General features: G+C 43.0%; 1 protein-coding gene across 1 annotated transcript; it reads right to left on the bottom strand.

The window, feature by feature from the left end:
- Nucleotides 1-2,945: 2,945 nt before the first annotated feature.
- On the bottom strand, nt 2,946-8,233 carry Pole4 (DNA polymerase epsilon 4, accessory subunit). Its single transcript, XM_038318957.2, has 4 exons — nt 7,946-8,233; nt 7,415-7,499; nt 6,705-6,746; nt 2,946-3,644 (listed from the first exon to the last, which is right to left on the bottom strand). The coding sequence occupies exons 1-4, from the start codon at nt 8,159-8,161 to the stop codon at nt 3,631-3,633; spliced, it is 357 nt and encodes a 118-aa protein (XP_038174885.1). The 5' UTR covers nt 8,162-8,233; the 3' UTR covers nt 2,946-3,630.
- Between the last annotated feature and the right edge of the window lie 9,858 nt (nt 8,234-18,091).

Below are 18,091 nucleotides of genomic sequence, written 5' to 3'. Positions count from 1 at the left end.
TTATAACACTCGGCCTCGGGGCTGAGGATGCACAAGGCACTGGGTCTAATCCCCAGCACAGCATGAACATGGAGTGGCCCATGATTCCAGCATTTGAGAAGGCAGGATTACAAAACCGGCAACAGTTAAGAAAGGCCTTTTCCCTCCTGCTTGACTTTGACATCCTTTTACCCTTGGCCAAGAGAAAGTGCTGCCGTTTTTCAGGGAATGTGTAGTTAATTTATTGGGGCCTCCTGAGGTACCCCAGGATAATCAACTTTAAAGTCAATTAACTAGTCTACCTAAATTATACATTTTTGTTGTTTTTTGTTTTTGCCTGAAATATGACATCACAGGCCTGTCACCAGGGGAAAGAGGTCTAAAGATCAGGAAATAAGACACTTGTTAGTCTGCTGCACTTACATGTAAATTTTACATGCATTTTACATGACCTAGCACTCAAAAGTAGAAACAAAAATTAAAATGTCCTAATTGAATTGAATACTAACTTTTTTTCCTTTTGAGACAGGGTCTCACTATTGTAGACCAGGCTGACCTCACACTTGGAGATCCATCTGTCTCTGCCTCATGCATGCTGGGAGTAGAGGTGTTTGCCACCATGCCTGGCTCAATATTACTACTTTTTAAAATAATGGGCACTGCTTTTGTAACCTATTTTATGTGTAAGAGTGTTTTGCCTGCAGGTGTGTAAGCACACCACGTGGGTGCCTGGTGTCCACAGAGGTCAGAAGAGCATGTCAGATCCCCTGGAACTAAAGTTAGGGATGGCTTTTAGTCATTATATGGAACTGGGAACCAACCTATGTGCTCTGTAAGGGCAACAAGTGTTCTTAACCATGAACCAACTCTCTAGTCCCATATGAGATGGTTTTATCTACCTAATCTTGTTTATTTATCGATTCATTCATTCATTCACTTTGAGACAGAGTTTCTCTGTGTAGCCTGAACTGTCCTGGAACTCATTCTGCACAGCAGGCTGACCTTGAACTCAGAGATCAACCAGCCTCTGCCTCCTGAGTGCTGGGATCAAAGGCATGCATCACTGTGCCTGGAAATTTCAAATGTACTAACTCATATTGTTCTAGTGACAGTATCTAATACCCTTTCTGTTTATATTTTTAAAGAGTACACCATCAATAAGGAATTTTTATTTTTCAGGAATGTGGCCAAAGCAGATGGTTCAGCAGGTAGAAGTATTTGCCACAGGAGAAGCAGAGTTCAGATCCCCAACACCCATATAAACGCTGGGTGGGCATGGCAACCCACCAATAAGCCCAACACAGAGACAGGTCGGACCTGCTGGGACCAGAGCTAGTTGGCTAGATTAATCAGACTAGCGAGCTGCAAGCTCGGAGTTTAACTTAGAGACCCTGCCTCAATAAGGTGGAACAACTGAAGAAGACAACCATCTGACTTACACACACATGTGAACATGCATGCACACACCACACACGCATGCACACAAATGAAAATAAATACCAACATTAACCTTGCTACAGAAAGAAATGCTGATAACATACACTTATTAGTCTCTCCCACTATTGGTCAAAACCTGTCATTTTAATTTCCTCTTGAATAAAAGTGTGTCCTTTCAAATATTTGTAATAACAGGCCTATTGGTGGGTTTGTGCAACACTCAAAATTATATGCAGAAAAACAATACAAACCGGGCTGGGGAAGAGGCTACAAGGGTCCTTGGCCAGCATTAGTCAAGGTTGTCAAATGGAGTAAAAAATAAGGAAAGGGCCAGCAAGATGGCCCAACAAGAAAAAGCACCTGCTGCAGGGCACCATGGAGTTGACCTTGAGGCAGTTGTCAGAGGTTTTCAGGTTAGCGTCTGCGGCTCCTGAGCACTGTGTGTTCCAGTTCCTGAGAGACTGGCACACTCCCTCAGGCGGTAGAGCGTTCAGGCCACTCTGTTTCCCTGTATGTTCCCTCAGAAGCCAAGGAAGCATGGAAACCTGACAGGACAATTGGTCTCAGACATTAATCTTGTGTACCCTGTATAGCTTGCAAATTTCATTGTATTCTGGCAATACAACTGTACTGATCCTGGCATTGCCATTATGTTCTGTTTCTGATAAAGGTATACAGAGTCTGATTGCTCTCAATAAAATTGTCACAGCCTCAGTTGTGCTGCAGCCCCTCCAACCAGCCTGATTTAATTCCTCACAAACATATCAGGTAACGTTGTCCGGTAGGTAAAAACTGGCACTTACAATCTGCTCCTGCTCCCATAGACAAAGGCACACAGACACACAGTTAAAAAAGTGGCAGACAGACAGACAGACAAGGAAACAGAGCTGGCAAGATGGAGCAGCAGGTAAAGCAGTCACTTACTGCCCAACCACTCGGGCCTGACGAGCCGAGTCTGATGCCTGGAACCCACACAGCAGCAGATCTCTACACGTGCAACCACACACAAATTAAAAACAAAACTAGGAACTTGAAAGACTGGGGAGACAAAAGAAGCAAGAATAATTTAATAACCTGGATTAGCTCTCAAAACAAAGGATATTAATGGAAAAGTAGTAAAATTCAAATAAAAACCTGAACTGAACAAACAGTAACCCATTAATGTCAGTTCCTGCTAACACTGAAATGTCAACCATGGGGACTCTGTAAGCAGGACCCAAACACACTTTCTACAAACCTAGTATTTTTCTGAAAGTTAATTTTTAACATGTTACAAAACTGAGTTTATTATTCTAGAGAAAACAGCCTGCAGACTTGGTATTAAAAGATATCTACACTGTAGAATACTGTAAGAAGCCGCAGCCAAGGCTTTCTGTTGCCTTCCTGAACATTCTAAGTACTCCATACACACCACCCGCACCTGATGCTCCAGGCTGAGAACGTTACTGCAAAGCTCTGGAGGCGAAGGATGACGACAGTTGCGCAACACTGACGTATTCAATGCCACCGAGAACACACTGGAAAGCAGCTCAGATGGGAAGCTTTATATTATGTATATCTCACAACAAAGGGTACAAATACATACGATAGCATAGATAAAATTTAAATAACATAATCTAAATCTTGTCAAACAAAAAAGACTCATGTGAATCTGTTCACAGGAAAATGTTCAAAATGTCACTATACATACCTATGAATATTAAAAAAACACTGAACTTTACAGTTTAAATTGTTTATGGCACATGAATTATTGATTTGACTCCTAAGAAGGAGTTATGATATCCTATAAATTATAGACTCACATTCCAAGGACATGCTGAGAAAGAACAAAGTTAATAAAAAACGTTGACTCAGGATGGTTGGTAGATGAGGAAAAGTCTGTGCCTGACCACAAGGTTCTCCGGTCACAGGGCAAGAGCAAAGGCAGGATCATAAAACACAGGAACAAAGCTGACCAAAGGCCTTTATTCTGGTCTCCTCACACACTGAGCCACACTTATGTGGAACAGTCCTCTCATCGCTGCCCCAAGCAGCGTCAGCTTCGTCCAGGCTGTGGAAGACAGACTGAGGAAGGGAAGACTTTGTGGAGATCTCTGCAGCTTGGGAAAAGTAGAAGAAGATTGTGTGCACGCGCAGACTCTCTCCAAAGCTGAGGCTTGCACAGGGAAAGATGAAGGATGCAGCAAAGGCTCACCAAGTCATCCAGCTCCGTAATCAATCCAAGGTACCTAAAGCAGAAAGGGCAATGTGTAAAACACGGTGTCTCAGCCTGGGGGGGTCACACTGGACAAAGTTGTTCCTGGTAACGGCAGCCCCAATCTGAGGACTGAAGAACACTGCTCCAAAAGACCCACGGGAGATGTCATTAGAGAAGGAAGCCATGTGGGACTAAGTGACCAATGCACAGAACTGGACTCGGAGCTGGAGTTAAAGCTGGGGAAAAGCTAAATAACTGATGCATTACTCAGTGAACATTAAAAACTGATAAAGGTTCTCTAAGCAAAACATTTATAATTTGAAAAGATTCCCTTTTAATTACATGTATTTCTGTATGTGAGCATGTATATACAATGGCCATAGAGACCAGAAGAAGGCATCAAGATGCCCTGCAGCTGGAGTTACAGGAGGCTGAGTCACAGTGTGGGTACTGAAACTGAACTGGGAGCCTCTGCTAAAGTAGGCTTAACTGCTGAGCCATCTCTCCAGTCCCTCTCCTCAGAAGGTCCTAGTTTACACTGGGCACCTGAGCACACAGGTCTGCATACCCTCCAAGATTCTATCCAAAAGAAAAAAAGCTTTTAAAAGACATAAATCCACAATAGAGAATGAAGATCCAATAGCAGTTGGGAAAATTCAACAGCAGAAAAGGAATGATCAACATCTCACTGAAGCATATTTATAAATAGAGCAAAAAAGACTTAAGCCTGATAGAGAGGGGGATGCAAGAGAAAGGCACTATGTCCCACCCCAGAACCAGCAGAAGGCCCTAGACCAGTGGTTCTCAACTTAAGGGTCACAACCCCTTTGGCAAATCTCTTATCTCCAAATATATTTAATTATAATTTATTACAGTACAAAGTTACAGTTATGAAGTCACAACAAAAATAATTTTATGGTTGGGGTCAGCACAACATGAGAAACTGTCTTAAAGGGCTGCAGCATTAGGAAGGCTGAGAACCACTGTGCTAGACCCAGTTACCAGGACTGACACAGAAGTGAGAGGAAAGGAGCTATGACCCACATGACACATGCTTGCCTCCCCACACGCCTCTTACAATCCTCCCTGTATGCAGAAGCTAGGGAGTTAAACATACATGGAAAAGAAGAAGAAAAAAAAAGCACAGGAGTTTCTTCAAAATAACCAAGTGACCTGCCTATCTGGGGAACCAGAGCAGCCTCCGGCAATCACACGCCAGGGAGCACTCTGCACTCTGGCTTGTAGGGCCTCGGCATGACATCCACTGCCTCTTCTATTCCCTCTGGAATAGGGCTGCAAGAGCAACACCACACCACTTTCCAGACACACAGCTTCCCAAGAAGCCTTATTATCCTCCCATGTTGGCACAGGAAAAACACTCAAGGAGCCTACACAGTACAAGGAGAGGGCAAAGTTATTAATTATATAACAAAGCATATTTCAGGGAACTAAACATTAGAAAAAAATCAACCCAGAGACACTTTTAACTAAAAAATCATAAATTTCTTTGGGATTTTGTGTTGTTGTCTGAGGCAGCAAGTCACTGATCAGGATGGATTGGAGTTCCTTTTGTAGCACAGGCTGGCCTCAGATTTAAAATCCTCCTGCCTCAGTGTCCTAAGGTCTGGGATTTACAGGCATGAGCCACCATGCCTTGCAACTTTGGCAAATCTCTGTTGAGAGCAAGGAACAAAGCTAAACTTTTATAAAAATAAAATTTCTCAATAATTGAAAACGAATCATCAACCTAGGGAGGGCCAAGTCACAAACTCAGGCCAGCTCCAAAGCTGTGGTGGTCCTGAAGGCATCTGCCAATCTGAGAGACGGCTGAAGCGGCTGTTTGGCAGGCTGAGGGAAGCAAAAGTCAAACCTCAGAGTCTGTCCAAATGGGAGGTGGAATAACACCCTTTAAGCAAGAGCCTCAAAATCACTACTAGAAACAACAACAGTCAATCTATAAATTAAATATTGTCACAAACAATATAATAATGAACTTTTACAAACCTAACCACATGGTCTTACATAAAAAACAGAAACAGAATTGTAAGTGAAAATAACCTGCAGTTGAGATTGAAGAATTTAACAGGCAATTCTTACTTGGTAACCAATAAAATAAGTAAACAAAACAGAATATCTGCACAGTATCCCTTGGCCTTGGACCTAGCAACTAAAATATTCTCTTCAAGCATATACAGAACACTGCCAAGGATGACCATACATTGGGCTATGACTATTAACTGAAGTTATTTTTAAGACAAGTAGGTGGAAAGACAAAGATCTACAACTTAAAGAGAATTCTCAAAAATCTAAACATGAAGCAGCCATCGGGAAGGGATCTTAGAAGACATTTGAAAAGAACACATAGAGTGTCAGGACATAGGCTGACAGAGAGGCAGAACAGAGTGAAGAGTTAGTAAAGAGCATCAGATCATTATATTATTATTATTATTGTTGTTGTTGTTATTAATCTACCACATGGGAGGTGATGAAGGAATTCAAGGTCACCTGAAGCTGAGTTCACAGTGCTGAGCTACAGGAGCCCTGTCTTTAAAAGTTAGGAACTGAGGGTGGAGAGATCACTCAGTGATTGCAGTGTTGCTGCTCCTGCCGAGGACCGGAGTTCAGTCCCCAGCACTGTTTAGCAGCTCACAACCACCTGTTACTCCAGGGGAATGGATGCCCGCTTCTGACCCTGCGGGTACCTGCACACATGTAGCATATCATATACTCAAACAAAAACACAGACACCTAAATAAAAATTAATCTTTAAAAAATCTACAAATTGTTTCTAATTCCTAACATTATGGCAAGGGGCAAGGCTGATATTTAGGGATGGAGATTTATGGAGGATTCAAACTCTAAATCCTGCTAACTCCGCCAGTGTTTTTATACTCCCCTTTTCCTTTTAAGCTTGCAATTTCCCATAAAAAACTCTTAACTCCCAAGAATGGAAAATGTTTCTCTTTTTTTCCTAAAAATAGGAAGCAGGAAGAACTGTTTCCATATACAGAGGAGAAGCAGGCATCTGTTTCTGTAAGGTTTGAACTCACATCACCTGCAGGGAAAAGATCTGTGCTAACGGTGAACTCACCTTCTAGAAAAGCAAATTCATCCACAGCTTCTATTGCATTATCTGAAACACAAGAAAAGGGAATATTGATTAGCTCTTGGCATTTGGACCTCAGACCCAAAACTATACAGTCCACAATCTTTATTTGCATAAAGATATGGGGTTTTATGCAAATGACATTATTATAAAATATATCCCTTGATGTTGTGAGATCCATTTTTACACTATTAATTCTTACGTATTAACTGTCTCTCTATAAAAGCCCACGCAAACACTCTTTAGTTAGACCTCCTACAGTCCTGTTTAGTACCTAAATCCACTTTTCTCTCCACTCTAAAGTTACTCTTTCTAAAGAAAAAGAGTTTGGCAAGATAGAAGTGAGAGATACAGTCTGTAAAAGCTATAAAAGCTTACACATGTGCAAGGGTGGCCAGCTGGATGAATAAATCAAAACCCAAACTTCCCCAGGCCTCAGTGATGCCTTGTGAAGCGGGTGTAAGAAAGTCTAGCCGGCAGGGAGTGATGGCGCATGTCTTTAATCCCAGCACTCAGAGGCAGAGGCAGGTGGACCTCTGTGAGTTCCAGGCCAGCCTGGTCTACAGAGCAAAGTTCTAGCTAGGCGTTATTACGGAGACACCCTGTCTCGAAAAGCCAAAACGAACAAATCAAGATAAAAAGCCAACCTAGCCCATGGTTCCCGTGTCCACCCTGAGGAACCCCAGGGACTTTACCCAAATCTCTCCTCTGGAGGGTTTTCCTCTTTCCTTGTTGAGCACAGCAGTAGGCATCCTTCGCGATAGTCTCCACGAACAGTTCCTGCGAAGCAAACAAGCAGAGGAAAGATTAGTTGATGGGGGGGGGGGGGGTTATCTTGTTATAAGCGGAGCACGAAAGGTGAGAGAGTCTATCATACAGGAAAGTTCTAGAAGCTAAGGTTGCCCTTAACTTCATGAAGATACTTCTGCTATTCCTTTCCCTAATAGGCCAGCCGGTTCATCCCCCTCCTGCTGATACTTATGAATGCACCCCACTCAAACACCGTGGACCCATTCAGGTTCTACGTGAGCCACCGGAGACGCACACTAAAGTTGAGTGGGCCCTCGTTAAGACGCGAGTGGCCAACAAACTCAAAAGGCCCAGCAGAAGCCTTCTCAGGCCTCCTGACAAGTCAGGTCGGCACACCTGGGCCCGCCAGGCCACGCCCCGAGCCACGCCCCCGAGCCACGCCCCCCGACCCCGGCGCCCTTGTTTTCCCGCCGCACCGCGGCACGCGCCAGGATAAAGATGGCTTCCTGTCCCGCGAGCGTTACGTCAGGGTCCGCCTTCACCAGAGCCTTCACTCTGGCCAGAGGCAGCCTGGAGAGCCGAGCCCCGGGTGCAGTCGTCGGGGCTTGGGCTTGCGTAGCCGCGGCCTCCCCTCCGGAAGCCTCCTCCTCTCTGGGCGTCCCGCTCCCAGCCACCGCCGCCGCCGCCGCCATCCCCACCCCGAACGTGCTGCGCGCGATCGCCGGCTGAGCGCGCACACGCGGCGCCGGCCCCTTTTCCCGCGCCGGTCGGAGACCACGCCCCTCTGTGTGGGCGTGGCTCTGCCCTCACAAGGCGGGGCGCGCCGGAAACGCCCTCTCTGGGTCTAGAGTCTGGTGTGGCCTTCGGGGCGGGCGGCTGCAGCCTGGAAGCGGCCGGGTGTGGCCTAGTGGAGCCGGAAGTCCGGATGCCTAACCGGAGCCTCAGTCTGCGCTGGGAGGTTAACTCTGGGCTGGCCTGGGGTCACCATGGGCGTCACCACATGTTCTAGATGGACTGGGACGTTTGACGGGCAGAAACGGAAGAAGTTCAGTCCACGGTGAGGTAACCACTGCAAAATCTGTGTGGACTTGGAGAGCAAGTTGTGGTGTCTGTGATTGTTCAAATATGGATTGCATCAGAACAGCGGTCGTCTTACGCCTAAAAAAAAAAAAAAAAAAAAAAAAAAAAAAAGGAGGGCTGAATGAATTTGTGTTTCCGTAGGGTATATCAACATTAATTGCATTTATATCTAAATACATGACAAGTAACTTCAAAAATAAAAAAATGAGTGAGAAAACTAATGTCTCCTTTTGAAAACCATTGGATCGTCTAGCTGCTTCTGAGTTTTGGTACTGACCGTTTTTGAATAGTTGTGGACAGTCCCACCACACTTTGAGAGAATGAGAATAGCCTCTGGGTATTAAGAAAATACTTTGGTGGGCTGTGGTGGTGCACACCTTTAATCCGGACACTCACATAACAGAAACAGATCCATCTCTGTGAGTTTGAGACCAACCTTGTCTACAGGGAAGAGTGCCAGGCCAGCGAGGACTATGTAGGAAGACCCTGTCTTTAAGACAGGAAATAGCTTTGACCTCACTGACCTCCAGAAAGGATTTCCAAGAAGCATCTTCCTCCCACTTCCCCATGGGTTCTCACACCACACTGAGACCTGGCATGGAGGAGCACTTAAAATTTGCAATAGGCAAGGGAGATGGCTCAGTCAGTAAAGGGCCTGCCATCAAGCAGCAGAGCTCAAAACACCAGAACGCAAGTCAGAGGCCAAGGTGACCTCTGCTCTGGAGAGTGCGATGGCTAAAGTCAGCTAGCCTATCCAGACAGTGAGCCTCTGATTCTGTGTCAGACACTCTCTCAATAAAGGCAGATGGAAAAAAGACATCCGTTGTGCACCTTAAGCCTTTATGCTAACAAATACATCCAACACAAATTTTTAATATAAGTCATAATAAAAATTCACTTTTAAAATACTGTGTGCCTACTTGACTGCTTTGTATAAATATCATTAGCATTTAGTCATAATACCTGTACAATTAGGGCAGGTAAGTCATTTTATTTACAGTTAAGATTGAGCCACAGAGTGCTCAATTGTGTACCTGTGGAAGAATGGGAAACCACAGTCACAAAGCATTGGGTAATAGCCTGAAATCATTCACTTCCAAATTTAAGTAATAAACTTTGGCTGGGCCTCACTAGAGCAGAATGAATCTTGGCCAGAATTAAAAGCTCCAGGGCAGAAGAGATGAATCCCACTGTACCAGAGCTTTCCTTGGGGCCTTTGTCTTGAATTCTCCCTAAGAAACCAATATACCAAGGAACTTCATTCTCCTTGCTTGACTGTTCGTAGAAATTGCCTAGATTTCTACTCTTTTCACCCCAAGTTTGAAATGATATAAATCCGTTATAACCCACAATGACCTCTGCAGGTGGGCTCTCCTCCATTTTGTAACCCCTACCAGGTCTGCACCTGAACCACGCAGGTTGTCTTTTAGTTCTTTTGTTCTGACCCAAAAGTTTTCTCAGTTTTAAACCCCAGCCTCTCTGGTTCCACAGTTGAAGTTAAATCACTCGTACCACTGAACACCTGTCCTTAGAGTGCTGGTCCCGGTAGTAGCACCTGGCTTCTTCCCTATTTGATTCTTTTTTAAAAAAAAATCAGTATTCAGCCTCTTTTTAAATCGGTACTTAGCCTCTCCAGCTCCACCTTCCCCAAACTGAAAACTGAAGGAAGATGTCCCTTGTCTGGTTTTGTTCACCGAGTCTCCAGACTATGATAAAGTGCCTGACACTTAATAGGTATTCAATAAGTATTTATGGAGTCAATAAATCATTACTAATAGCTCATCTGAAATTGACATCTCAAAAAGCATGTTAGAATCTTAGGACAAAAGTCATTTGATAATGCCTACTAAGGGTTTTTAGTCATTCCTGCAATTACTGTCTTGGGCAATCTTTTTTTTTTTTTTCTGTTTTTTTCCTTGTGTTTTGAGACAGTTGCCCAGGCTGGCCTAGAACTGGTGACAGTCCTCCTGCTTCAGCTCTCAAGTGCTGGGGTTACCAGCCTGAGCCTTCACACTCAGCTTCAAGGAATCAGTTTAACATTTGCTTATGCAATTTGTTTAACAAAAGGCAAATACACCTGATAACTTTAAAAGACTGATGTCCTCCCTTTGTTCATCCTCTGCATAAACAGCATTACACGGCAGCAGAAGTCAGGACTCAGCCGGTCCTGTGCTCTCATCTGGGGGATCTAGCTGCCCTTGGCATGGTTTATGAGTCACTCTGAGTAGCCATCATGAAGGACCAAAGGCTATCCTAACTCATTCCTAGCGCATTCCCTTTCAGTTCAGTGGTCTGGAATATTGGATTTTCTTACTCGCAAGACATGATGTGAAGAATGGGAACTGTATACATTCTATAAGAACAGAAGAGAGGAGAGTCTGAGATTCGAAGCCTTACCATAGATAATGAGAGGTAAAATAACATGCAGTCATAAATTAAAGTGGTATATAGAGCTGAATGTGGTGGTACACACCTCTATTCCCAGCACTCAGAAGGCACAGGCCAGAAGATGGCCACAAATTTGAGGCTAATTTTATCTACCTAAACACTGAATTCCAGAGCAGCCAGTGCTATATAGTGAGAACTCGCCTCAAACAAAACAGTAAACATAATGTTTGGAATTATTTTCCAAATAATCATACAGTTAAGAATCATTTATTGCTGGACGATGGTGACACACAACTTTAATGCCAGCACTCAGGAGACAAAGGCAGGCAGATCTCTTGTGAGTTTGAGGCCAGCCTGGACTACACAGCAAGTTCCAGGACAGATAACGCTGTTATACAGAGAAACCCTGTCTCAAAAAAATCCAAAGGAAAAAAGATTATTAGTCTTTTACTACTTGTGGTTATAAGAATTTTTTAAAATATCTTCATTAATTCTTTGGGAATTCCATACAGCATATGAATATATTCACCTCCAACTCCTCCCTTTAACTCTTCCCAGCTCCACTCCACCTTCCCTATGCCCCAATTTCTTGTCCTCTTTTGTTTTTGAACATTTTTTTGTTGTTTGGTTTTTTGAGACAGGGTTTCTCTGTATAACTGTCCTGGCTGTCCTGGAACTCACTTTGGAGCCTAGCTGGCCTCAAAGTCACTGAGATGGCCCTGCCTCTGCCTCCCAAATGCTGAGATTAAAGGTGTGTGCCACCACCACCTGGCTGTTTATTTTTGAACCATTTTTAATGCTAAGGTTCATTCACAGAGAATATGTTGGTTGTTATATTTTGTTTTTACTTTTAGTGTGTATGTGTGTGTATGCCTAAGAGTTCAGAGGATTGCGTCCCCTTAGAACCACCTAATATGAATTCTGGGGATTGGACCTGGGTCTTCCAGCGTAAGTGCTCTTAACCACTGAGCCATCTCTCTAGACCCCCCCTCCTCGCTTTTTTCTAGACCCCTCTTATGAATATTTTTCATGAAGATTAATTTTAACACTGTCCTCTTTTATGTTGTTTTGTTTTATTTTAGTTTTTGACACAGAATTCGCCTAGAACTAGTGGTAATCTTCCTGCCTCAATTTTCTAAATACTGGGATTATAGTTGTGGAGCCTGAAAAACGTGGGCCCATTTCCACCTTGTCTCATGGTCAGAGAGTTTGAAAATTACTCAAAGATCGACAAGCATAGTTGCATGTCCCAACTCAGGATGTGATTGTGTGGTTCTTTTGGCATTAAGATAACTCCATTCAATCCTGACAGATGATCAGGATATGCAAACATACTTCTGCTCCTTCTTTTGTAATTATGAGGTCACCTGGGGAAGGACGATCTTCAGGATATGTTACCTAGAGCACCTTTGCTACCTAGACTACAGAATGCTAATGATTTGATGTCTCAGAGTGATAAAAAAATTGACTGTGTTTTCCTTTGTATCATGTTAATGTATTATGTTAATAAAGTCTTTCGTTATCTCCCCCACACACATTTATGTTGTGTATAAAAGCTATGGAAATATAAATGCAGGTGATTTCAGGATTTCAGTCACTGGAATGTCCTCCCAATACTTTCTATGTTTTCTGCCCTGTTATATTTTATGCGTCTTCATATTCTTTACTAATATTTCTAAAATTCCCATACCCCTAACCTGGTTGAGAGTGTTAAGTTTTTTTCCGGCCCCACAAACCTCTCTGCCAATGCAATGATCCAAATCAGACCAAATTAGAAGAAGCCCAGATTTAATGGATGCCAGCACTCCCGGATGCCCCTCGCCCCAGGAAAACACAGAGTGAGGAAAGGAGAAACGAAAAGACCACATGTTTGTTCTCTGGGGGGCAGTCTAAATAGCCTGTGGGAGTGGTCTTGACCCTCTCTGGAGAGGGTCACCATTTGGTGGGCTTCTGGAAGGTGGAGTTTGGACTGAGGCAACTCCCAGGGGAGGGGGCTTAAAATGGAACTTTCCACTCAAACATTCCAAAGTGAATGTCAGGTGATATGGGATCTCCCACTTATGCTGTGATTACCATTAATGAATAAAGAAACTGCTTTGGACCTATAGCATGTAGTGAAGAGGTATGGGCCGGCTTCCCGCCGCCCAGCTCCCAGCCACCGGCTAGCTTATACCCCGAAATAACAACACACAAATTGTATTCTTTTAAATACTGCCTGGCCCATTATTTTCAGCCTCTTACTCACATCTTGACTAACCCATATCTAATAATCTGTGTAGCACCACAAAGTGGTGCCTTACCAGGTAGATTTTAGCGTACGTCCATCTTGGGCTGGAACTTCATTGCCTCTGGCTTCTCTCTCAGGAGAGGCACGGCGGTCTGACTAACTTAAGAGAGGTGTGGCATCTGACTGAGCCATCTACCTCACTTCCTTCTTCCTGTTCTGTCTACTCCACCCACCTAAGGGCCGGTCTATCAGATGGGCCAGGCAGTTTCTTTATTAATTATCCAATGAAATCATCAGATAGATAGAAGACACACCTATATCATTTCCCCTTTTTCTGTTTAAACAAAAAAAAGCTTTCACTTTAACATAGTAAAATTACATATAACAAAACAGTTATCAAGTAAGAATTACAATTACAATATTTATATCTACTTTATCTTTTATCATAACTAAGGAAAACTATAACTATCTATTTATTCTTCAACTCCATCAAAGACTCCAGAAGGATATAATATTACCTAGGTGAACAAGAAGTAAGCTACTTCCAAAACTCTAGAAATCACAGAGACATCTTGCTACATGGACAGTCACCCAAAGTTCTTTTGTACCATTGGGGCATCCATCTTCAGCCTTCAGGTCCATAGTTTCCAGCAGACATTTCCACGAAGCAGGAAATTTCGAAGGCAGTTCAGTCACTTTCTGCTGTGTCCTGCAGAATGTCTCACAGACTCTTTCATGAATCAGGAACCCCGAAAGATCATCTCACTTTTAGGCAACTTCAGCAGTCCTCTCTCTGAGGGTTCTTTGTGTCCAGTTTATGCCAATAGTCCAGGCAAGAGCAGTTTCTTGCCAAAATGGCTATCAAACTCCATAAGTAGCCTCTTCGATGCCCATCATCCTCTTGAAGTAGCTTGTGCTGCCAGGAGCAGACATGTCTCATTGTCATGAAAAGCCCTAAGTTATTAAAACATCTAAAATGTGGTATCCTGTAGTCTTTGAAAGATATGAAGAATGCTTATGTAACTTAAATATATCTCTATATATCTAGAAAATCTAACTAACATAACTACAAGTTTTACTATTATTGATGACTATCCATTAACAACCTCTATACATTACATTTTTAAATGAACTACAGAATCACAGTACCTTAATCAGTATCAGAAATATACATATACATATAACAAAATTGACCTTAAATTTATATCAATAGAGTAAAATTTATACCAATGTAAATTATTCATATCTATATCATTTCCCCCTTTAAATGTAAAAGAACATTTATAAACAATATCTGGGAATATGGACGTAGTTATTTCTCTCCAAACTGCTTCCTGCTGAATGGGGACGCTGTTAATCAGATCTTTCATGGTGTAACCTGTGTGCCAGGTTCATCTCAGTCATCAGTTGGGTGAAGTAATTTTCTGAAGTTGCTCACAGCAACCTTTCAGGAGGGCGTGGTCTATCATACCACATTGGGATAGAAGCAATCCGCAGGGTTTCATTTTCTGTAAAAACAAAAGAAACTCCTTTCCAAAGCATTATGTCCTTAGATCCAAATTTTAAAGTCAAAGCATTTTCAAGATATCTTTCTTGGATTAGATCAGCAGCATTTATAAACAAATATCTTTTAGCATCTGTTGCTCCTTCCTCAGCATTCAAACAATCCAAAGAGAGCATAATAGCATACAGTATCAAGGTTCTCCATATATTTTCCATCTTTGTGCAGCTTTGTTTTAGCCTCTATTTCGTTTATTTTTACTTTTACTTTTTGAGACAGGTTCTCTGTATATCTTTGACCTGGAATAACTCAGTAGACCAGGCTGTCCTTGAACTCTGAGAACCTTCTGCTTCTGCCTCCCCAGTGCTGGAATTAAAGGTGTATGCTACCACACCTTGAACTCACAGAGATCTGTCTGTCTCTGCCTCCCAGGCATTGGGATTAAAGGTGTCTTATGCCACACCTTGAAGTCACAGAGGTCAATCTACCTCTGCCTCCCACGTGTTGGGATTAAAGGTGTGTACCATCACACCCAAATTACTCTTTCTCTCTTTTTCTTTTTTACTTTTAAGAACTTTAACCTTTAGCCTACATATATTTTCAACACATTGTAAACCATTTTGATGTTTTCTTCGACTTTGAATCTTTCTTTTACTGTATATCTCTCTTTTTGTGACCACATAAGTCTTTAATTTACCCACAAAATCGGTAGAACTAAAGCCGTAACTCTGGAGGCTGGATCCAGCCCATGCCTTAGCTTTCTAGCCTCATGGCGGAGGTACCCGCAGGAGCCATGTTTATCGCCACAACTCTACGGCATTTCAAGGTCCCTGCCAGCAAGCAAGCTGCAACAGTGTCAAACAACAGTCAGGACCACCTGCTTGAAAGAGTCAGAGTTTGTCCTGGCAGTACAGACCAGAACGCCAGCATTTTAAAACAGCACAACTTTTTTCCTGCTATGGCTGAAAACAAACAAGCATGCAGTCAGCTTTTATCAACGCCATTTAAGTGTTTCGTAGCAGGACCTCTTAAAAGCTGCAGGGTTTTGCAGCTAAAGCTGAGTCAGGAAGCCTCTCTTAGATGAGAGCACTTGCTCAGATCCGAGAAATTGCTGCTATCAAGAAAACATGCTTTACTCTATTCTTTCTCAAGCTTTCTCAAGCTTTCTGTGGATTCAGTTATCCACGTGGGCGCCATTCTGTAGTGAAGAGGTATGGGCCGGCTTCCCGCCGCCCAGCTCCCAGCCACCGGCTAGCTTATACCCCGAAATAACAACACACAAATTGTATTCTTTTAAATACTGCCTGGCCCATTATTTTCAGCCTCTTACTCACATCTTGACTAACCCATATCTAATAATCTGTGTAGCACCACAAAGTGGTGCCTTACCAGGTAGATTTTAGCGTACGTCCATCTTGGGCTGGAACTTCATTGCGTCTGGCTTCTCTCTCAGGAGAGGCACGGCGGTCTGACTAACTTAAGAGAAGTGTGGCATCTGACTGAGCCATCTACCTCACTTCCTTCTTCCTGTTCTGTCTACTCCACCCACCTAAGGGCTGGTCTATCAGATGGGCCAGGCAGTTTCTTTATTAATTATCCAATGAAATCATCAGATAGATAGAAGACACACCTACATCAATAGCAGGGCAGAACTTAGGTAGGCGGGGAAAACTAAACTGAATGCTGGGAGAAAGGAGGCAGAGGCCGAGAGAAGCCATGTAGCCCCACCAGAGACAGATGCCGGATGGAATCTTGTTGGTAAGCCACAGCCATGTGGTGATACACAGATTACTAGAAATGGGTTAAATTAAGATGTAAGAGTTAGCCAATAAGAAGTTAGAGCTAATGGGCCGAGCAATGATTTAATTAATACAGTTTCTGTGTGGTTATTTCTGTTCTAGGCAACCAGGACGAACAAGCAGCCCTCTGCAACAATCAGGGGCTGGGGTGACACTTCCAATCAAAGGGGTGATTTTGTTGAGACCAGTCCTTGACATATAATCCTATAACCTATAGGTGTTATAATCCTATAACCTATGGTTGTGCGGCATGACACCCCTCTGAGACTTCAGGTTGTTTCACCCATTTTGAGCTTGCTACGTATGCTGAGACAGACTATGAAATTTAAGATTCTACGAGCTATGACCACTTGGCCAGTATGGAAAATTCCCAAATAAGCTGGTAGAAAGCATCATCAGGAAGTCAGTTTTCATAACTATCATTCTGTTCACTTGGGAAAGAACAATAAGAAGTTTTACTACTTGAAGAAGTGAAATTTCCACCCTACTGTCAACATCACACAGATTTGGGGGAAGCAAAGAAGATCACTGCTGCTGAAATAGGACTAGCTGCCATTATTGATGAAGCAAACTGCCAAAAGTTGTAGGGTAAGAAGAGCTCAGGAGGCAGCCAACAATTATGCAGGCCAAAGCTCAACAATAGACCTAAGGAGGAGATGAAAGAGACAGAACAGCCAGCCTCCTGGGGACCAAATGGGAGTAGGATTATTGAACCTGTGTTTTGCAGAAAGAAAGGGGGTAGAGACTTCTAGAAGAAAGGAGAGAAGGATAGGAAATAAAAGCAACAGCAAATCTATACCTGTTCGAATAAGGCTTCATTGCTTTGCTCTCAGAAGTTGGTTTGGTTAGTCATTTTGAATTTTTAATAGGGTCAAGAAACATGGTTCAAATTAGTCTTTCTCTGGGTAGAGGCTGATAAGTCATTCTGATGCAGGAAAGCATAGGGAATGACTTAACAATCTAGGACACCACTTGACTTGGGCTATGCACTTACACCTCTGCTAGCAATGCACCTAGCAACTTAGGAGTCCAACCTGCATGTACACCCCACTTCAAAACAGAATAAGTTACACCTTTCTAACAGTTTGGTGATTACTTCCATTTTATTGTTGGTGTCTTAGTTATTTTTTTCTTTTGCTGTAAAGAGATACGATGACCAAGGAAACTTCTTGGCAGAAGTTTCTCTCCTGCCTTGTCCCACAGCCATTCAATCCCAAAGAAATACACAGAGGTCTACATTAATCATAAACTGGTTGGCCTATTAGCTCAGGCTTCTTATTAACTCTTACATCCTACATTAACCCATAATTCTTGTCTGTGTCAGCCACATGAGTTGGTACCTTTTATCAGCAAGGCATTCTCATTTTGCTTCCTCTGCATTTGGGTGAGGCTGCAGACTGAGTCTTTCCTCTTCCCAGAATTCTCCTGTTCTTGTTGCCCCGCCTCTACCTCTTGCCTGGCTACTGGCCAATCAGCGTTTTATTAAATACAACTGAGAATGATGAGGACTTTTGAAACTTCAAGGAATGGGTTACATCTAATCAAGTTGTTGGACAAAGGGTTGGAAACTCCCAAACAACCAAGGCTATTAGTTGCTCTACACAAACTGACAGCAATGCCCTATTAC

Source organism: Arvicola amphibius, chromosome 2 (genome assembly GCF_903992535.2).
Source record: "Arvicola amphibius chromosome 2, mArvAmp1.2, whole genome shotgun sequence".
NCBI classification, from domain to species: domain Eukaryota; kingdom Metazoa; phylum Chordata; class Mammalia; order Rodentia; family Cricetidae; genus Arvicola; species Arvicola amphibius.
Note: the sequence above shows the minus strand (reverse complement) of the source record. Positions and strands in the feature narration are given on the sequence as shown.